Genomic DNA, 21752 nt, shown 5'->3' on the forward strand with positions numbered 1-21752 from the left:
AAAACTAGTTTCTTTTTCTCCTACTTTCATCTCTGCTCCCAGTGAGATCCCTGCAGTGCTGCTTTCCTGGTTTGGTTGGTTTGTGCTGTTTGGTTTGGGGTTGGCCCTTCTTTGTTTTTTTAATCCCTTTCCTAGGTTTGTTCCTAGCATGCTTGGTGAGAAACACAGCTGATTGTTCCCTGCCCTGTGATGGGGAGCGTGGCAGCTGGGGCACTGTCCTTAGCTGACAACGCTTTGGTTCCTACTGCTCTGGCAGTCGTTGCTGCCGGGGAGAGCCCTCAATGAGCACAGGTCGGTTTCGGTGCCGCTGGTGGGTTTTGCTGGGATGGAAATACCAAGGACTCTTCGGCTGCTGCCCTCACGCCCAGGGCTGCGCAGTGCAGGGTCAGCAGGGTGCCCAGCCATCCCCGGCTTACGGCACAGAGCGGTGCACGGCGCTCTGTTGTGCACAGAGGTCACAAAGGGACTTTTCCTGCTCGCTTGCTCTCCGTCGGAAGGGGAAGATGCAGCCCTCCGACTGCGGAGCCCAGAACAATCAGTTCCTTTGTGCCGGCCCCGTGCAATTCCCTGCAGCCCAGGAATTCTCAGAAACGCAGATGGATGAAGGGCGATAGAGCCTTATTGTGCTCGGAAACCATGGTGATGAGCTCTCTATAAATAAAGAGCATTTCCTGGATACTGGAGCGGAGGAGACGGTCCCAGAAGAACCACCTCACCAGAACACACTTGATCTTCTCTGGTTTCCCCCGAATTTCTCTGTGATTTCCCCCAAACCAGGAGGAGTTAAGATATGCCAGAGCAGATGTTGAGTCCTCACGTGTGAGGACCATCACCTCCCCGTGCTGACACTGTCAGTATTTCTATTACCAGGGTTAGAACTGAGCCCACAAATCCCTTACAGCCCCTTGCCTGTGGTATCCCTGCCCTTGTTGTAATGGAGCATGCTGCCTGTGGCTCACACAGCTCGGGCACTGCTCTGCCAGGACAATTCGTGGCTACAAATACAGCAATCTGATTGTAGATCACAGCCTGGTGTCTGTGCTGCTCTAACTGCTGTTTCCACAGAGACACGTCCAGAGAAGCTTAACAGCTGTTGGAACATTCACAGTGACATCCAGGTGGTGGTTCTCAGCTCTCTTGCAGCAGTGGCAGACAAACACCGACCCGTTGCTGCAAACAAACGGAGGTGGAAGTTGTGTTCAAGGAATCCTCTCGCTCCAGGTGTGACATGTAAGGCAGTGCACAGACAGCAGAAACATTTTTAGCTCATCCTCGGCTCAGACTGCTTGGAGCTCAGTTCTTCTGAAATTACTCTTTAATTCTGAAACCACTTTGAGGCCAAATCCATCACAGTTTCCATTAATGACCTTTGCTGAAGCCTCCCTTGGGCAGCCCTGGCCGTCCTGCAGCAGAGGCATCATCTCAGGGCTGTTCCACGTGACTCTGGGAGAGCAGAGATGCTGGCATCGTGGCTCAAGCCTCGCCGTTATTGCAGCTCAAAGGCTTTGGAGTCACTTTCTGCAGCAGGGAGGTGCATTCCAGCAGTGCGTGTTGTTGGTGGTTGGGTGAGGCCGTACTGCATCGGATGGTGAGGGGGGACCGGGGTCTGCAAACCAGTGGAGCCAAGAACTGCTCATTGAACCCTGATGGTGCATGGCTACCCTGGTAGCATCCCTTCCAGCTGTGACCTGCACTGTTCCAAAAGAAGCCTTGCTTCTTCAATATTCCTAAAGCTGTGATAGGATGCAGCTCTGTGCGTGTGTCCTCTTGCTCTGGTCCCTCCCCATTCATCTCCTGTCCTGTGTGGGTAAGGTGGGAGGGCACCATGCAAAGGTTCTGAGATGCAGAGGAAACTTGGAAGGCTTGAGAAGGAATTCTGTGCTCAGAACTCCATCCAGGCCGTGCATTCGGGTCTTGTGCTGATTCAGCTTTTGGATGGGTTTCAGTCGTGTCCTGCCCAGATCCTCAGTGCTAACCCAGCACCGAGTGCTGCAGCAGGCTGTGCTGGAACTTGAACTACTCTTTTAAACTTCTTTTAAAGCTGCGTGTTGAGCAGGGACCAATATCATTAGAAGTAATTGGTGACTCCATATGAACTCCACTTGTGAAAACTGGGGCTTTTCATAACGCCTCTGGTCAAATGCTGACGTTTGAGAATCTCAGTTTCTTCTGTTACAAAGCATGGCCCTGGCTAATGAGAAGAGAACAGATGTTACAGCAGGGCGGGAATGTGATTGCATCTGAGCTATGTATGCATCTGGACCGTGAATGCCACGTACCAGGCATTGTAAAAGCTGACTTGGACTGGTGGTTGGTGATGCCTTCCCCACGGTGTGCCGGAGGCTCTATTGTCTGTCCTTGGGAAGTGTTTGCAGCTGAGCTTTGATTTCTGTGCACGCCCTGCTCGCCGGCCGTGGCCCTGCAGCACTCTGCAGGATGGTGCTCGGCACACGCTCCGGTCCATCTGGTCACTGAGTTGTGCTGCTGTAAGAGCTGGCTGTTGGGTGCACACCTCTCCAAATGGCTGAGGACGCTGCTCAGGGTCTGCCTGGCGACTGCACGCCCTGCCTTCTGCAGATTTGGGACTGAATAGTGTTTATCTGGTTTGCTGGCAGCCCTGCCTGTGGCAGAGGGGTTGGCACTTGCTGATCCTCGAGGTCCCTTCCAGCCTGAGCCATTCTGTCATTCTATGAATGCATTTATTTTCAGTCCGTGGTGGCCGGGGTGGGACTGAATAGCCAAACGCAGAGCTGCAGCTCTGGCAATGGAATTTAGGAGCTGCCTTCAGTTGTGGCCTGTCTGTGCGCTCATGAAAACCCGCTCAGTTATACGAGACCAGATACATTCACCATAAAAAAGGAAAAGTTGCACAAAGCTGCAGAACAGCAGCAGCGAGGAGCTCTTTGGGGAGAAAGTTGTGAATGAGGCACGACAATTGCATGTTTTCATTAGGGCTTTGTTAGCCGTGATGTATAGCTGTTGGTGCTGTGAATGTGAGCAGGGCTCGGTTCAGTGCTCATTCATCTGTCTGCAGAGACGTGAATGGATGGAGTGGGGCAGAGCCAGGTAGCACTGTGCTGGTCAGAATGCTGTCAGTGAGGTCACGCGAAAGGTGCAGGCTGCCCAAAAAGTGGTCTCTGTCTCTCCCTTGGGTTTCTTTCAGCTCCTTTTCAGGTTCCTCCAAACATGAGCACACGTGCACGCATGCACATTTATCTTCAGCAACAGAGCCTGTGCAACTCTGCATCATTAGAACCATCAGAACAGCTCAGAGCACTGCAGAGGTTTGCAATGCGATTAGGTTGCAGGCAGGAGGAAGGAGAACCATGTCAGCTTGTGCTGAGAGAGGAGGGCTGGCTGGGTTTCCTCCCACCTGCGCTGGTTCCTCAGGCCTGGCTGTCTTAGAGTGCACTGGAAACAACCCATTGCAGAGCATCTTCCCTCTGTTCAGCTCCAACCTTGCAGCAGCACTGCTGGGGAATCGCTTCTGCAGGAATTCGGGACATATGTTACTTGTTTATCTTAGTGGGATGTGACTTAAAATGTCAGAATGTTTTGTGTTAAGCAACAACCGAATAAAACAAACAAAATAAAAACACAGCTGTAATACCACGCTTTAAATAGTTGCATTCAAATATGTGGTATCGATAAAGTAAGCAATAGGGTGCAGCGGTGTATAGAAAACAAGCGTTGCAAGGCCGGCCAGCCAAAAAGCAGCCTTGAGGTACTTGAATTGGAAATAGTGATGCCGTTTGTCAGCTCTGCTCAAAGATCCAGCCTTGGAATCCACCCGCAGCGCCCAAAGGGAAACAAAAGCACATCATATTCTTCCATAGCCAGCGAGAGTGCAGAGAAATGAAATGTGACGGCCGCAGGTTCTGCTGTGAGCCCCAGGAACTTGGCTGGGACCGATGATGTGGGAGCGGAGCTGCGAGGGGCGGAGATTTGTGTGTGATTGGTTTTGTGGTGTTCTGAGAAGTCAGCGCAGCGATGTTCTGCCAGCAGCAGTGGCTCTGCGGCTAATTGGGAGCAGGACGGGGTCTGCGCTGGTGAGCACTGTGCTGTGCTCACACCTGGATGGGGTCAGGGTCCTGCACAGCCCCTCGTGCTGGCAGTGCCACGCTGGTGCTGCGGGCGCACACCGAGGGCTGAGCCTGCTGCCACCTCAGCTCATCCCTGCTGCCAGCCGTGGGGCCCCTCTTGCCTCAAATCCTTCAACGCTTCAGTTTGCTGAAGTTTTTCTGTTCTTTTGAGGCAGCGGTGCAAATGAGAACCTCCGGTGTGATGAAAGCTTTGAGTTTCAGCTGTTCTCCCAGCATGGTTTCAAGGGCTGTTGCAAAGTGCTTGGTGGGTTACCACGGCCAGAAGGGACAGCTGGGAGCTGCCTGCAGGCTTCCTGCTGAGCCTGTTGCTGCACCGGGGTGCTCACACCTGGAAATGTGACACACGCTGTGCCTGCTGCTCTCCTAGGTCTGTCTGTTGCACTCCTGCTTCACTTGGGCTCGGTTGAGCAGCTCTAACTGACGATTTTTGTCCCTTTAATCTGATTAAAGACCATTGTAAAGTGCATCACAGCCGCCTGTCGCTGTTAGCCAGCATCTCTGCATTCCTGCCTTTCGCTCGTGAGCTCGACCGAGTCATTCCCATTGTGGAGAGCCTTGCTTTCTCAATCCTCAAACCGGGCAGAAATCTCTCTGAAGCACTGGTAGGAGAGAAAAACAATGGTGACAGCAACAGACCTGCGAGGTGATGAGCTGTCGTGCAGCCCGAGGCTGTCCGAGGAGGAGCGCAGCGTGGCTCCGGGGAGCACAAGAGCAGCAGCGAGGAGCTGGGGCTGCTCCCACAGCAGTGCGTGGGCTCAGAGCAGCAGGGAGGGAGCAGGCTGCTACCCGTGGGGCTCCCGGAGCAGAACGATCATCTGGATGGCACATGGGTGCGGGTTTGTGCTCTGATAGATTGCTCAGAGGAGAGCAGTGAGGCAGCAGAAAGCTGCTCTCGTACCGAATTCACCAGCAGATGAATGATCTTCAGCCTTTGGCGCTGGTGCAGAAGCTCTCAAAGCCTCGTGGCCGAGGACGCAGAGACCCAGAAGTGCCAGAGGAGACCTCAGCATGGGACACTTCCCCTGGAGATGTGTGGGAAAAGTCCTCTAGGGAGATGAAGAATGGCCTTAAAAGTGGATGGAGCCGAGGGAGTGCCTGGAAAGAGCACGGAGAGCTGCAAAATCCTCATCATCTTGAGGAAACTGGTTTTGAGTGTTAGTTCAGTCCAGCACAGGGGTGGGGGATCGGAGCCGTGGCAGATGTGAGTTGGGCTGAGCCTTGGCTGGGCGCTGAGCAGTGTGTGGCTGCGGTGGCACTGTCTTGTAAGCAGAGACCCCTGAAGTGTAGGACGTGGGGCCTATGGTGTGTGGGGGGCCGTCGTGGAGCATCTCAAAGGAGTGAGAACAGGACAATGAAGGTTGACTGTGTCCATGTGTGAGTTTAAAAAAATAATTGGAACGAAAGCAGAGAGAGGCAACAATGGTGGCTGAGAATAAGCGAATGGCCCGGGGCTCTGCCCTGTGTGCTTGTACATCAAACAGCACGGTTTCATCCTTTTCCCCCACTTTTACAGTGAGCTCCCCTTTCCGTTCTGTAATATGTTCAGTGTATTTGGATTTACTGAAGTTACTCCGGGCCTTGTACCTGGGACATCCCATCCCACGCTTGGGTTCACCCCTTCCTCCTGCCATCGCTGACAGCATCTTTCCTCTGCTCTCAGCAGGAGACCGCCCTTCCTCTTCCCACCCCCAAACCCACTCTGCCAAAGCATACCAGACGTTTGGAGCAGTGCATGGTATGTTTTATGTCTTGGATGCTTTCCTACATCTATAATTCATCCTATTTTCTGGAGTGATAATGGCAAATAAGAGCTGCTCCTCGAGAGCTGCTGCCTGGCTCTTTGGAAGAAGCCCTTTCTTTTTAGGGGAAGGGGAAAATTCATCCTGCTTCAGTATTTCTATTGCTGATATTTCAGCGGAGTCCAAGAAGCTTTCATCTGGCTAGACCAAATTTCCTGAAAATGTTGAAAACATATTGGTTCAAAACCTCCCCAAACCCACGTGTTCTGGATTAAGCATGTGTTGGGAGCTAACATCCTTCTTTCCCCAGCTCCGCCATAGTCTGGCATTAATAACACAGCATTTAGAAATGTTTGAAAAGCCTCACATATCTCATAGCCCCGTGAGTGGAGTGAACACCAGTGCACCCATTCTGCAAACGAAATGATGGAGGTGTAGAGGTTGAAGTGGACCTTTCCATCTCATCCATTGGGACAGCATGTCAAAGCATGTCATAGGTTCATCATTGCTTGAAAATTTATCTCTGGAGTAACAATTGAGCTTTTCTTGGTCTCTTCCCCACTCCCCCCAGCATTCGTCAGAGAGGGATGCGGGGCTCAATGGGAAGCTTACTGGGCAGGACTTCATTAATCCTTGGTCATCATCATGGTTCCTTCTGGTCTTACCTGCTGTGAAATGACAGTGTCCACGTAAGGTTATACCGACTGCCACAGCCTTCTCTTTGGGACACCTCAAGTGGCAGAAGGACTTTGACCAGCAGCCATATGTCTGTTGGTTGCTTCTCTAGTGATGCTTTCCCCACCATGGCCAGGTGGGCACGTTGGGTTCTGCAAACCATCTCTTCTCCGGGGGCCTCTGGTGGAGTCAGGCAGCATTCAGAGCTCCCTCTGGGATCCAGCAAGTGATCTCTTTGTTAAACCAGATGGCTACCAGGATTTGGAAAAGCGCTTTGCACAAATTCCCATCGCTGTTGAGAGAGGCGGTTGTTAAACCTGGCATTCCTCTTGCAGCCACAGCCAGAAGCTCCCACTTCAAAGACAGGGCCGCAGGTTTTGGGGAGTGCACAAGGTTGGGAAGATGTGCCTGCTGGATAAGTCACATCGAGCTCCTGCTTCTGTTCTCATCTTCAGATTGCAACTGTGCTGGAAGTGAAGGGACGTGTCTGCAAGATGGACGGGGAATCGCTGGGTTTGAGTTCCCTATCCCTGGGCTGGGGGTGGCTCAGCTGTCTTCCTTGGGACAGCTTTCTGCAATGGCCTTTTGCAGGTTTTACATCAAACCAGCGTAATTACAAAGATCTGTTCCTGTCAGTAAGACCAGTTTGAACCATTCTGAAAGAATTCAAGCTATTTCTCATTAATCCACACACACAACTAATAAGTGAACGCAGGTTGGTTTGTGTTTTTTGTTATTTTAAATATGCTATTTATATCAGCACATGACCTAAAGAGGTTTGGGGTATTTTTGTATTTATAGCAAATCACAGCAGCGTGTAGCACACAGAAAGTAAAATCAAGGGGGGGAAAAAGTAAACTCTCTTAATCTTTATAAGCGAAAACATGTCACGTGTAATATCCTCGAGTTGCATCACCATCTGGTTTCTCTGCAGCCCGTGGTGGTTATGCGGCAGATGTTGGGGCCGACCCCATCCCTGCAGCACTGTGCAGTGCCCTCTGCATGGCCACAGGTGCTGCCCTGCACAGCTTTGGCCCACCTGCTGCAGATCCCTCCCTTGGCGTTGGGAAGTGGCCGCAGGGATTCTGCTGGTGCTGCCCCAGACCTCCTCCCACGTTTGCCCCGCTGTGCCAACCCTCTGCAGGGTGGGGGCCGTGTTTGGGTTGGGGGTTATGAAGGATATTATGAGTGGCAGAAGCAGCTCAGCTTGCTGGCTTCGGTGCTTTGAGCCAAGTTAGCAGCCTGCTTCGTGGTTCTGTGCTAACAGCCTGCAGTGCCCTTGGGAAGGATTCTCTCCAAAAGGACCGATGAACTGCTGAGCCTTTCTGGCAGTGCCTCGAGGCTGAAGGCTCACACTGAGCCAGCAGACCCCTCCAGAGCCGCGCTGCTCCTCCTGGAGGTTTGGAAGAGCCCCCTCATTTCCAGCTTGGTTGCCTTTGGGCAGGAGCCTGTCTATGAAAACGTTCTCGCTTGAGCTCAGCTCTGTACGGAGGAGCTCCACCATGCAGCAGCAGTCTTCACTCCATGTGTGTAGGTCATCTATGGGACTGTGCATCCTGTACGAGTGAACCCCATCCCGTGCTCACTGCTGTGACCTTCAAGGCCTTCCTTCTGCTGCCCCTCTTCTCTGTCTTGGTGCTTCTTGACAGCTTTGCTGAAGCAAAGGGTTCCACAGAACCGTGAGCTCTTTTGAGGAAGGATCGCAGCATCAGAGCAAATTTCAGCTGAAGGGAAACAGAATGGAGGATAAACTTCCCTCAGTTTGGTTTGGCCTCGAGCATGAGCAGAAAGCTTGCAGGGAGGAATATAGGTGGGGTTATGAGGAAGAAGAGTGGAAGTCGAGCACAAATAGAAATGCAGAAGAGCCCCATGCTGTGGCAGGTATTGGGGTGGAACTGTGCTTCCCAAACTCAGTGAGAGGCTGTTACTGCATCACAGTCAGTTCAGAGCTATCTGATGAGTTCTGAGCAAAACCAAGCAAAGCTTTGGCTGCTGGTGCATCCCGTGAGCCCCACGGCTCCCTTTGCAATTAAACTATCCATCCCTCCCTGTTGGGAGACGAACAGATGCAAGCCCCAGAGGCTCAGAAGCTCCCAGGGCTAATGATATTGTGTTTTTTTTATGTCAGAAGTATTTTTGTGTTTGTCAAAAGATTCACTTGCACAGCCGTAACATCTCTCTCTGCCGTGCCTGGAACAGATGCGTGTGTTGTAATATAGACTGCGAACATCCCCATCGCATGTGGTTCTCATTCCTCCCATTCATCTTTGAAGCTAATTGGTTCCATCCATCCCCAATGTGTTTGGCTCGCCGCAGCTATTTGTACTTTCACTCTGGTTATGGCGCTAATGGTGTGATATATATAACATGAAATAAACTCTCGTGACTCCGAGGTCTGGAGAGACACAGAGGCAGCGCTCACCTCATGCTGCCCGCCCTGGGTTGTTCTCTGGGTGATGTTCCCTGCAGTGTTTGCTTTCCCTGAGCACGGCGTTGAGGTGCTGGGCAGGTGTGGGCAGCATGGCAGTGGCCACCAGGTGTGTTGCCTGGCAGCTCGTCTCTGCTGGGCTGATAGAAGGTGTGTATTTGTACATGTGCATAAGAAATAGTTTTTTAAAAGAGCAAACCGATGGAGGTGATAAGTCAGATGATACCCTACATTTCCTACAGTGTAATGCGTGTGCTTGGGCTCCAGGGGTTCTGCAGGCACGTGGCAGGGTGGCACCTGGGGTCTCGTTCTCATCCATCATTAATTGGGGGGGAAGCAGTGAGGAGTGTTTCACACTAATGCTCAAGAACTGTGCCCTATCTCAGCTTCTCTAGGAGTGTTTCAGCCAGGAGCTGAGCTGGGTCCCCTTCCCAACCTGCTCTCCTCAGGACATTCGCTGTGTCACCAAGGCAGCAGGGCTCTGCACAACCTCCCAGCAGTGGCTGCACAGCATTCTGTGTTACAGGGATTGTGTTGAGGCTCAGGATTCCTGCTGTCCAAAAGCTCAATGTGCCCTATTGCATTGGCGACCTCAGCAGATACGTGCAGCACACCTGTGTGCAGCAGTCAGGCAGTGCTGCAGCAGAGCTGTGCACAGAGCATCCTGCACAGAGCTGGGGGCTCTCGGCCTCGGCTGACCACTTCTGTTCCCAGTTTTGTTCCAGACAGAGACCTCTTCCCAAGTGCTACGGGTGGCAGCGGGGATTTTTTAGGATTAATTGATCACTGAATCTTACTGGCTTTCTTTTTTGTTTTTTTGCTTTGTAGGTCCAAGCTCAGTTAAAAACAAGAAAAAGGGTAAGTTTGATTTTTAATTTAATTTGACCTCAGTTAGCCCTTGGTGCACCTGTGTTATTGTTCTGGCTACAAGTTCTCCAACTGACATGAATGGGAAAACCGTTCATTCACATCCCAGCAGTGGGCACAGCATCCAATGCAGCACTCTGGGGCTGCTCTCCATGCCTCCAGCACTGCTGTGGCACAGCTGCATCCCCCAGCAGCACTCTGAGGCTGGAGATGCTTTCTGAAGGCTTCTTTAAAAGCAAAGGGAACTTAATTGCATTGTATAGAAGTGATTCCCATAACAAACAGCTGTGCTGCCATGTGCCAGCTGTGGCGAGCTGCCTGCTCTCTGCAGCTCCAGCTTCCTTCTGCTCTGCCAGGGATCCTGCTGCAGCTTGGTGCCTCCTTCAGACCTTCACATCCTCTCTGAATACACTCTGCAGCTTCTGGTTGTGCACCAAAAGCAGAAGTACTGCCTTATGTTTCCATGCTGAGTGTGGGTCAGCCCGCAGGTGTTGCCTGGCTTTCTCACCACGTTCCTCGAGCTGTTTGCAGTGTGCACTTACTTCCCAAAATGCAGACTGGGGAGGTGTAGTGTTTTGTGTTTTGGGCACATGATTCCATGCTTTGTGAGGTATCTGGTGCCATCTGTGTTTGTGCCTGGCTCCTTGGCACACACAACGGTCGTGCGTTGATCTGCTACCAGAACACAATCCAGAGATCTGGGTTGCTTTGTAGGCTTGTTCTCAAAACCAAGCAACAGCCGTGGTTTAGGGGAGTGCAGCCATTGGCCCCGCGCTGCTCCTCACACCCATCAGAGCACCCATCAGAGCACCCTTCAGAGCACCCTTCAGAGCATCCATCAGAGCACCCAACAGAGCACCCATCAGAGCACCCATCAGAGCACCCTTCAGAGCATCCATCAGAGCACCCATCAGAGCACCCATCAGAGCACCCATCAGAGCACCCATCAGAACACCCATCAGAGCACCCATCAGAGCACCCATCAGAGCACCCATCAGAGCACCCATCAGAGCACCCACCCATCTCACACCCAGCCCACACCCACATTGCCCTGCAGGCAGCAGGAAGGTGCCAGCTGTGTGCAACTCAGGGGCTCCCCCAGACATCTCTGCAGCACTCAGTGCTCACTGCTGACGCAGGACTGCACCCAGCCAGGGCTGTGACAGCACCTGGGGATGGAGCACCCAGGATCCCACGCTGCACTGCTGCATGGCCCTGGCGCTGAGCTGCTGCAGCCCCTGCACAGCACAGCACAGCACAGCACAGCACAGCACAGCGCTCTGCTCTTGCTCCTTGCATGCAGCCTCACAACTGATGGCTGCCGCGCTCAGAAACTTGGGCAGTTGTTTGTGCTCCAGAGCTGCGTCACGTTTCATGTTCACAAAGTTTGTCCTAACAGAGCTCTGAAACCCCAAACGCTGCTAAATCAGCTGAGCTAGCAGCAAACGATGGCTGCGGTATTCGTGCAGTCCTGGAGCAGCTGAGGGGTCTCGCAGTGCTGTATTACATACAGCTGTAGTGCTGCGTGGAATATTTTTGTGTTATGGTGTTGTCACATTTTTTTTAATTTATTTTCATTTTTTGGAGTTAGAGCTTATTGTTTGGCAAATGTCAATTAGGGAAAGCATGTGCTGACTGTGGTGCACTTGGGTCGTGCTGCTTGTGCAGTGCCTGTGGCTCCTGGGAGCAGGGCCTCCACCAGCAGCTCTGCCACACCGAGGGGCTCTAAAAAAACGTCCAGAGAGGAGAAAGGGGAAGCAGCAGCAGCAGCATCTCGTTCTTGTATATCCATGCAATGGAAACGTCTGCAGGTGCTGAGCACTGCAGTGCACTCCTTGCTCTGTGCTGCAACCCACCCAGCAGTGCTCTCAGCTGGAAGATGAACCGAGCGTTACGTCTTAGTGAGTAACCACTTCTTGCCTTGTGATATCGGTGAGCAGGATTCCATTACAACGGAGGGGCAGTTGAAATTGCTCAAAGGAGCAAGAATGCCCAGAATGCAGATCCCTGTGCAGCTTCAGAATGATGTGTGGTTGTTGTGCTGCCGAACGAGCAGCACGTTGAGCTGCAGACCCCACTTCTGAGATGGATTGGTTAGAACGGCTGGCATGTGTATCCCCTTGGGAAAGAAAGCAGGGGAACCAGCCATGGAACTGCTGGCCCCACGTGTGAGCCTTCCTCAGCACTGTCTAGGCTGAAGGAAAGGAATTTGCAATGTGCTGTAGGGGAGGTAGGTGAGAGCTGGGACTCAAGCTGCTCATTTCCAAGAGCTGTCACCATCCTGAGGTGGAGCATTGCTGGCGTAGCTTGGTGCATGGCCAGCTCAGGTGTGAAGGCACAGCTGCTGATCTGGGCAGAAATATTTCAGGTCACAATTTGTCCTCCTGTTTTTATGGGATACTGGCATCACTGCCATATTATTTTGGTTACGCATAGCTGGATTAATTTACTTCTTCGATTCAGAAGGTAACATTCTGCTTCCTTTAGCCCTAGAATTTACAGGGCTGGAGGTGAGCTGTATGCAGGGAGCAGCAATGTGGGGAAGGGCCGTGAGGCACTGAGCAGCACAGCTGTCTCTCATCCCTGGTTCATGGCCACCACGTTATATCCCACCAGTTCCCTGTGAGCTGAAATTTCTTGTGGTGTGCTGTGATGTGATGGTGATGCTGGAGGTTTATGTATAATGCAGCAGCATACAGCAGGTGGGAAAGATTGCACCTGTTTTCCATCAAAAAGCCTCAGTCACATCCCTGGGGCAGATGCTTCGTCCCTCAGGTGGCCCTGAGGTGTGCTCCTTGTTTAGGTGTAATCGCACTGCAGGTGATGACCTGCGGTAATGCACCAACACAGCTGCCGGGGAGCAGTGGGTTCCCCCCGGAGGTGTTCCAGAGCCGTGGGGATGTGGCACTGAGGGATGTGGTGATGGACGTGCTGGGGTGGGCTGGGTGGGGTTGGGAGCAGAGGGGGCTCTTCCAACACGAGTGACGCCATGTGCTAACACGTGGCCTTGTGTTTTGCAGGTAAGAAGGCCGGTCCTCCAGGACCCAACGGTCCCCAAGGGCCACCAGGCCCCCCTGGGCCCCAAGGCCCCCCTGGCATTCCCGGCATCCCCGGGATTCCTGGGACCACTGTGATGGGACCACCCGGCCCCCCGGGGCCACCCGGCCCTCAGGGCCCCCCAGGGCTGCAGGGCCCCTCAGGTGAGCGCTCCTATTAGAAAATGCTTCTTCAGAGAAACGGGGCTGTCGCCCCACAGCTCACACAGCTATCAAGGGGAAGCTGAGCTGACGTCAGGCTCCCTCGGAAGCACGGGCCAGCAGCAGTGCGAGGTCCTTAGTGCTGCAGCGTGGTGCCCACGGGCATCTCCTCTCTCGTGGAGCTTTGGCTCTCAGAGAAGTTTCAGCAGAGCATGAGTGCAGCAAACGGCCGTGTTGCTGCCATCACACCGGTGTTGTTTGCATCCCACAGCCTCCATTGCCACTGCTGCAGGAGCAGAGTGCTGCAGTTTGTCCTTCCAGTGGAAGCTGGTTGGGTGATCTGAGGATGCTTCAAGTGATGCTGGGCAGAAATACAGGATTAAGACAGGAAAAAAGCAGGATGAGGCTTTTTCTTATTTCGGTGCTTTCTGACACGGAGCTGTACCCCGTACAGCTGCTGGTGTCCTGTTAAAAACGTGTCTTTTATGCTTATTACGGGGTAGGAGGAGGTTTCTCTGAAGGAATAGTTACTGCAGCTCTTTCAGGCTTACCCCACAACGATGTGAATTGCATTTTGCAGGTGCCACAGACAAGGCCGGCTCCCGAGACACCCAGGTTGGTTGGCCTCCTTCCCAGTTCCCAGCTTTGTTGACTAACTTATCTGCTGCATTTACTAACACGTAAATCCCACCCTTCCTGTGTGTGCTGTGTTGTAGCTGCCCCAAAAGGACCGGCTGAGCTGACTCTTCCCAGTGCTCAGAAGCAGGCTGTGTTAATCTGCCGTGGGTTTCTCACTCCTTGTGCAGTGCTGATGCTGTTCTTGGCCGCTCCGCTCTTTTGTGTTTGTGGAAAGCAGTAATGATCTCAGAGCTGTGGAGCTGTGCCCAGTTATTGTAAAATGACACGGTGGTTCTGACCAACTTTAAATCCCTGTAATCTCGTTTGCAGCCAGCTGTGGTCCACCTTCAAGGCCAAGGCTCAGCCATCCAAGTGAAGAATGGTAAGGATCTCATGCTATTGGCACTTACTGGGCCCATCCTGCAGCCCCAGGCATATATGTGGGGCACCACCCTGTGATGTGGGTCAGTGCTGGCTGACCGTAACAGACTCATTCCCATTGCCCAAACCCCACAGAGGAGCCCGCTGCTCAGTGTCCTCCCATTTCTCCTGCAGTCAGACTCATCCCCCAGTTTGTCTCTGTGCATCTCCCACTAGTTCTGCCCTACTGGATCTCACTTCCCCTTGACCTCCTCCCACCTGTTGTAAGGTCATCAGTTTTTCCAGAGTCCCCTACCTACAGCCTCCTTTCCCAGTCTGTTCCTTCTCCTATTCTAAGCCTGCAGTGTGTCCTTTTCCCACCTCAGCCCCGTTAGTCTGCGCTTTTCTCCATTTTCCCCATTAATTTATATCAGGAGAAAGTGCAGCTGCAATGGGAGCTGCGAGCACACAGAGATGCACAACCACCAGCTCCTGCTTTGCCGTGCTGCAGGCACACAGCATGCAGCCCCTGAGCATCCCTACCCATCCATACCCACCCCAAGTCCTGCCGAGCCATCTCACATCCACCAGCACTTCTTTGCTCTTTTCCTTCCTCCCCAAACCCATCTCCGATTTCTGCTCGCGTTCCCTTTGCCAACAGCTGGGTCTCATTCATTAGCTGCTGCCTCTCGGCTGGTGATATCTCGCTGTACTGGAGAGGAGCTGCCTCATCCCCTGCCCAGACCCAGGGAGCTCTGCTTCGGGGCTGCAAGAATGGGACAGGGCTGCAGGAATGGGTTCACCAACTGCTGCCCCATGCGAGGGATGGTGAGGGCTGGCCAGGGCTCCTGTAGGAAGGCTTGGTTTGTCTCTCACCAGGCGTGAGCTGTGGGAGCTGACATTTCTCACGATTCTCTCTTGGAGCTGAATGTGTTTGCTGTAGCAGGGTGGAGGGAAGCTCCCAGCAGCAAAAAGGAAATCTGCTGTTTCCAACAACAGCACGGGGGAAAAGATGCTGTCGTGCTTACATTGAAAAAGCAATTATTCCATTATCAACGGGACCCTTCTGCGTTTACAGAGCATACGCTGCTCTCTAAGAGTGGGAATTACTCTGTAACTGTCCTTCCCTGCTGCTTGGGAACAATCTGCTGTGCTGAGCCTGCCTTCCTCAGGCACTCTGACATTAATGCTGTCCAGCTGACAGAGAGCAGAAAGCACAGCCTGGCTGGCTCACAGCTGGGGGCAGGGAGCAGAACAGCAGATAAAGGCTGGGAGGGGAAAGATAGCATTTGATACAACCTGCAGACTGCAAGCTGTCCTCAGCATGTAGCAGAGCATGTCCTTGGATGTGTCTGCTGATGCTTTCGGTTGGCCCAGTGACAGAGGAGTGGGTGGCGGGTCTACAGACCCCTAATTGTGCTGAGGATCTATCTCAGCACAGGTTAATGTGGTGGGACGTGATGCCATTTCACGCAGGCAGGTTTGCCACGTTTAGTCCCATTCCCATAAGGACAGGGATCGCAGTTCTCACCCTAGCCTAATTTAGAAAACATAGCAAATAGTTTGGAAATACTGGCACGGGTCTCTGTGTGCCAGTGGGATGATGGCAGTCACTTTTGATGAGAACATCTTACTGGGGCTGGGAATCACTCAGGTACTTGGTTGTATCAGGAGAAGGCAAGTCAGTCTGCACCCAGCTCAGGGGATGAGCGTGCAAAGGGCTGTGCAGCGCATCCCGAAGATGGGAATTACTCTTAACCAAAAGCGAGCAGAGATGCGGATCGCTCATCCTGTCTGCACAGAGCAAAGTGGGTGTCCCGTTCAGACAGCAGCAAGAGGTGGTGCAGGTAGAGCTGTTGCCATGGGAAGGAGCCAGAGCTAACACAGCACAGTGCTTAATTGTGGGGTTTTCTCGCCGAGTTTCCCTGACTTTCCCACTGGGGCTGTGCCAGCTGCTGTGTATTGCAATGTGACTGTATTTGTGTGCTCCCACGCTTCTCATCCTGACGGGTACTGAGTGACTGCCGTTTTCTCATACTGAGATCTTTCAGGTGGAGTCCTCAATGACTGGTCTCGCATCACTATGAACCCCAAGGTGTTTAAGCTGCATGCCCGCAGTGGGGAGCTGGAGGTACTGGTGGACGGCACATACTTCATCTATAGTCAGGTAGAAGTGAGTACGGTCCTAGGCCTAACTCCTATTCTTGTGTTCCAATGGAAGCCTTGCATGAACCACGAGAGGGCTCCAGACAACTAGCGAATGCCAAGAACTTGTATGTGCTTTTAACCACTTCGTGCTCTAGGAGATGTGTGTCAGATGAAGAAGTTGATAGAGTTGGGAAGTGCGAGGTCACACGTTCTGCCACGACACCGGCTGCAGGAGCCTAGTTACTGCGACACATGCACAGAAGCCCAACCAAACCCCATGTGCCACCAGTGCCTTTTTTTCCCCCTCCACATTGTCTGTGCAGTCACTCACCCGCAAATCTAAACCTCATTGCAGAGCAAGAGTCCCAGCAGGAAGCTGGGCTCAGTGCTTTAAGAGGGATGTCATGCCAAAACCATCATGAGTTGGGATGTTTGGGCAACCGTGGCACTCTTTGTAAGCATAGGACTCCCAGCCCAGGTAATTCCATTTTGCCTCCACGTTCTGTGCGTAGCTTCAGACTGATGCTGTGCACCAGCAGCCTTGCTGTGCTGCGGGATGGCAGCATTAGCTGGCACCAGTGATGGGTGTACAGACCTGCTTATGTAGAAGGGACTGAGCAAAGTAACAATTGCTTGTACTATGATTTAGGAGGGAGCTAATTAAGACACAATTTCTGTAATTTTCCCATTCAAAAAAAGAAAAAAAGCAGGAGGTGCGCTGTCATTTAATGCATTGCTGCTGGTTTCTTGCAAGCCTCTGACATGGAGCATGAACTGCCACATTCTGCCCTTCCACAGCAGCTGGGGTGTTCAGACACCTGAGGACTGAAAAACTGTCCAGGCTGTGGGACAGATCTCAGCACTCCTGCTCATGGGTTTGGCTGCATTCGGAGGGCAGCCGCGCTGGGACGGTGCCAGCAGGATGAGCTGCGGATGTCAGGTTAGACAGGGATCTTCTGTGGGCATGGCTGTGTGTCCGCTTTGGATGGTGACAGGGAAAATAACTCTACCTGGGCCAAAGTGTAATTGTTTCCCAAGTGCTTCGTGCTAATTGCTGGCCACCGAAGCCGCTGTCATTTGTAAGGAAAATGGGGACTCGGCCTTGTTTAGCTTCTGTGGTCACACAGTGTAGGGTAAGAAGAACTGGCAGACGCATCCAAACTGAGTAGTTTCCTTCTATCAGGAAGAAGCAGCTCCCTGGGATGGACTTCTCTCTGTGCAGGCCTTTCTCAGGCATCCTGGAGTTCTTCAGAATCAGTACGTGGGAGATGGTTAAGTTCCAGCAAGCTGCACAGTCCTGGGGGCTTTGTCACCAGATCTAAGAGTTAAATCAGTACAGATACTATGAGGTCATTTGCTTCCAAGCTTTGGAGGTTGGGACAGTGTCTTCCCTGTAACAGCTTATGCCTTTGAGAGCACCTCAAGTCCAGTTACAAAGAAGGCAGCTCCCAGTACATCTTAGGGCATTGTTGATGTCAGCACTAAAGGAGGCTCATGGGACCCAGAAAGCAGGACTTGCCAGGTAAGTGCAAGAGGACTTCAGTTAACAACTTTGTTTGTTTGTTGGATGAAAAGCTGTTTGTGGCAGGTAGATTTGTTCTCAGATTGCTGTAACTAGGCCTGCACAGGTTTGTACATTCCCTATCATAGCAGGGTCTGGCATGAGGCTTCCTAGCTCAGCCACAGAGATGCTTGGATTCACAGGCACTTGCATGCTTTTATGAGGATGAAGTGAAATACGGAGTTTCCTTATGTCTCGTTGGCTTGAGGGTCATTCAGACAAGTCAGCCTCCCATGAATGTGTGTGGCTGGGGGCTGAGGAGAGCATCGTTAGCAGGGGGAACATACACGTGGACCGAGAGGAGCGTGGGCTTGTTCCTGCTTCACAAACATGCCGCCTAATAATCTTTCTTCTTCCTGCTTCACATCAGGTATACTACATAAACTTCACAGATTTTGCCAGCTATGAGGTGGTGGTGGATGAAAAACCCTTTCTGCAATGCACTCGGAGTATTGAGACCGGCAAGACCAACTTCAATACCTGCTATACAGCCGGGGTCTGCCTCCTCAAAGCCAGGCAGAAGATTGCTGTGAAAATGGTCCACGCTGACATCTCCATCAACATGAGCAAGCACACAACTTTCTTTGGGGCCATCCGCCTAGGAGATGCGCCAGCATCCTAGATGAACTCGGCACATCCAAGGAGACTCACAGAACTGCACCGTGCTGCTGTTCATAAGCGTATCAGTATTTCAGGGGGTTCTGTAATCCGGCCATAAGGAAAGCTGATCCAGAGCTATTTATTCCTATATGTGAATGCAGGAAGCACAGTGTCTTCTGTGACTTGCACGGAGACTTGGATCAAAAAGCTAGCTGAAAAAGCGTGGAGAGGAAGAAGGGCTGTTGTGTCCGCCTTGTCTCAGTATTTCAAGTGTTACTGCACTGATATTCTGCTCTGTGATCTTCACGTGGGGCTTGTTGGGAGTGACGTGGCTCTCTGCTTTTATGTTGCACTAAGCACGAGCATCATCCCAGGCAGGAGCAGGAGAGAGCCCTGCCAGGCAGCCCTACCTGGCGCTCCTGCTTCTGCCCGCTGATGAGAGCAAGGAATGGGGTTCTGCTTTCCTGCCTTCTCAGTTCTAACTGGAGCGGTGCGCGGCACGAGAGGAGGTGGGTGAGAGTCAGTGGTGTTTACATTCATCCTCAGGAGTGGGAGAAAGGAGAAGCAAAGTGCCTCAGGCAGAGCTGGGAAGCAGGCTGTGAGAGCAGTGCGGTGGAGGGGAAGGTGGATGCTGAGTAGAGCAGGCTTAGCACATGGAGAACTGCCTCTGCATTCCAGAAATCGCAAAGTCCCAAAGAAAAAGACAGTCCTGGTTCCAGAGCCTCTGCTACTTCCAGCTCCTGCCGTTACCCCGGAGCTGTGCGCTGCCCACTGGGGGCTGCCATCACCCACTGCTGCTGTCACAGCTGTCGGTGGTTTTGTTTGGGGGTTGGGCTTTTTTAATGTGTGTCTTTTTAATTAATATTTTGCAAACCAGAACACTTTTCTACTGGCTTCCCAGAGGCACGCAGAGCAGACACAAGTACTTGTGAGAACACTCTGAAGAAGTTTGTCATGTTTAAGAATAAAATATTCCAACAGGAAATTATTTTTTCTGTTTTAATAGCAGCTGCCCTGCTCTTAGATGTGGTTTTCATCCTTCCTCCCCACACCCCGTCCCTGTTGGCACCCTCCTACCTAAATTGCTCCAATGAGCAGCGACGGAGTCTCTAGCAAAAATGTGTGTTTAAAAAGCCTGGTCTAGCATGAAGTCACCGCTTTTCTTTGCTCTGAGCCCTGCTGGGTCTAGTCCTAACTCGATTTCTGGTGACTAATAGCGGAGCGAGGACGCTATTGTTTCTTTTGGCTTCTTGAGCAACTCTCTCCCGTCACCTCCCCTCGACTGGTGGTGAGATCTGAAGCTGGAAGTTGTGCTGGAGCTGAGGAGGAGGCCGAGCACGAATTGCCCTGTTGTGCTCCGTGGTGCGCGGCTGGTTGTGTCCTTGGGAAAGCGGCCCTCACTACGCAGAGAAGTAGGGCAGGGAGGTTTCAGCCCCTGTGGCAAACACAAACAGCTGGATGGGGAGCCGAGGTCCGGGTGACAGCCAGGGTGCCCAGCAGTGCTCACCTGCAGCGTAAGCCGGCACTGCTGTGCCCCTGCGGGGTCTGCCTGCCCGCAGTGCTCCCGGCTCCGCTGCTTTGCGCGGCCGGTGCGAGTGATCTCACTTGCCAAGTATTGCAGTTATTGGGAGATAAATATTTCTTGGGGGCACCCGGCTTTGGCTTCAGCCTTGCTATTCACAGGAGGCGTGCAGTTTATAAAATAACTGCATGAAAAATTGCCTGCTATTTCTTTTTCAATATGTTCTCCTCCTTTCTAGCCTTAACATGTTGGGCTAGCGAGAGCCTTAGGGGCACTGAAGCAGCCTTTGTTGTTTATTTCCTTTAAAATCAATTAAGAAGGAGATGTTCCTCTGACAAGAATGAATCGGGACAACTTCTTGTAATGAAAACATGAAGCAAATCATTAACAGGATTGCTTTAGAACACAGTCTGAGCAGCGAGGCTTAGGGGCAAGCATAAATAACACGATGGCTTGGGAGAGCGCGATGGATGTCGCTGGCATTCCTCATCCCCCACTGGCAGGAGCTGTGGTTCACTTCTGAATGTGCCCGTGAGCAGCAGGAGGCAAAGGGAGAATCCCTTTTGCTTTGAGCACCCCGGCACTGCTGCCATGAGCCCCTGGGATGTGTGCAGGGAGCAGGGCAGGAGGCAGCGCTCCTGGTGGGCAGCAGGAGCTGCTTGCTGCTGGCTGCAGGTGGCCATCCTTCCTCGCTGCTCCTCGCCTGGCAGCCGTGGAGTCCTTTGTATTTGCAACCCTGTGGCTGCAGCAGCAGCACGTTCTCGTGGATGCAGTATTGTGGCACAGTCACCCAGGCTGTAGTATAGCTGCTTCTGTGATACTGCTCTGTGCCACTGCCTCTGGTGCCTCTACGCGTTTCCGTCATTGGAGCCAAAGGGCCTGGAAGCAGCTCAGGACAGCTGGAGGGGGTTCATCTGTATGGAAGATTGTAAGCTCCAGCAGGAACAGGGCCTCGCTCCATCCTTCCCTCTGGTGTCTTTCCTGCAGAACTCCCAGCAGTTCTTCAGTTCGCCCTCACCCACGTGCCTCAGCTCCGCTGCTCAGCCTTCGGCTGGACTCCAGTTGCAGAAATGTAGCAAGCAGCCAATTGGTATCTAACTCAGCATCTGAAATCCTTCTCCCTCTGAAGATCCCCAGTACAGAGACTGCCCGTATGGAAGCCAGCTCTGCTTTTGTGTTTGGGGTGCCTTTGTGGGAGGGATGCTCCCCAGCACACCCTTCAGGTCATGGCTCTGCACCCACACCTGCTGGCTGTGCTTCCCCCAGCACCTTCCTCACCCGGGGTGGGGGCTGAGGGGCTCCTGCCATCTCCAGCAGCCCATCAGTGCTGCAGCACTGTCCTCTTAGCATCGAGCTTTAGAAAAGGGCCGTTGTATTTCCCAGGCTGAGAGGTACAGGGCAGGTGCTACCCGGGGGCTGCTCTCAGGTGAGCTCTTTCCACGGCCCAACGAAATCCAGAGGTGCTGTCCCATCTCAGAGCATGGGAGCAGGAAGGCAGCGGTCCCAGCTCTCGGCATTGCAGGCTGAGCCCCTCCTGCTGGGGTTTGTCCCATTTCTTGGGCTCTCCCCTGTGTGTGGGTGCTGCACCCTCTGGCCTGGCCCCACACAATGCCCGCCCTCATCGCTTCCAGGGGTGGAAGGAAGCCCCTCCTCACCCCCCAGCCAAAAAGGAATGGGAGAGGAGTTGTGGGAAAAGATGCCCAACTCCACGCCCGTTTATCTGAGCTGCACAGAGACATACCAATGCTGTTTTGTGCTTCGACATCTTTATTCAAGACACTATCTGTATATAAAATATACATAATGTATATAAATTAGGATGTAAGTTTATGTAAATTGTCAATATTTTCTTTGCAAATAAAGCTTTTTCCTGATCTCTGGGCGTCCCTGGATGTCAGCTGGGTGCTGGGCACGGAGGGGCTGGACCCTATGGT

The 21752-nt window shown here is 52.6% G+C and overlaps 1 protein-coding gene across 1 annotated transcript; it reads left to right on the forward strand.

Annotated features, from left to right (window-relative positions):
• The first annotated feature begins 9752 nt into the window (after nucleotides 1-9752).
• Nucleotides 9753-21692, forward strand: EDA (ectodysplasin A). Its single transcript, XM_031554639.1, has 6 exons — nucleotides 9753-9803; nucleotides 12833-13012; nucleotides 13590-13624; nucleotides 13958-14009; nucleotides 16039-16160; nucleotides 18067-21692. The coding sequence occupies exons 2-6, from the start codon at nucleotides 12946-12948 to the stop codon at nucleotides 18316-18318; spliced, it is 528 nt and encodes a 175-aa protein (XP_031410499.1). The 5' UTR covers nucleotides 9753-9803; nucleotides 12833-12945; the 3' UTR covers nucleotides 18319-21692.
• Nucleotides 21693-21752: the final 60 nt, after the last annotated feature.

The sequence above is a fragment of the Meleagris gallopavo genome, chromosome 9 (assembly GCF_000146605.3).
Source record: "Meleagris gallopavo isolate NT-WF06-2002-E0010 breed Aviagen turkey brand Nicholas breeding stock chromosome 9, Turkey_5.1, whole genome shotgun sequence".
Lineage (NCBI taxonomy): Eukaryota > Metazoa > Chordata > Aves > Galliformes > Phasianidae > Meleagris > Meleagris gallopavo.

Excerpts from the sequence above, each read along its gene's own strand:
- EDA (XM_031554639.1), top strand. The coding sequence starts at position 12,946 with ATGGGACCACCCGGCCCCCCGGGGCCACCCGGCCCTCAGGGCCCCCCA. Across the intron at positions 13,625-13,957 it reads CCGGCTCCCGAGACACCCAG|CCAGCTGTGGTCCACCTTCA; the intron begins GTTGGTTGGCCT and ends TCTCGTTTGCAG. Across the intron at positions 16,161-18,066 it reads TCATCTATAGTCAGGTAGAA|GTATACTACATAAACTTCAC; the intron begins GTGAGTACGGTC and ends GCTTCACATCAG.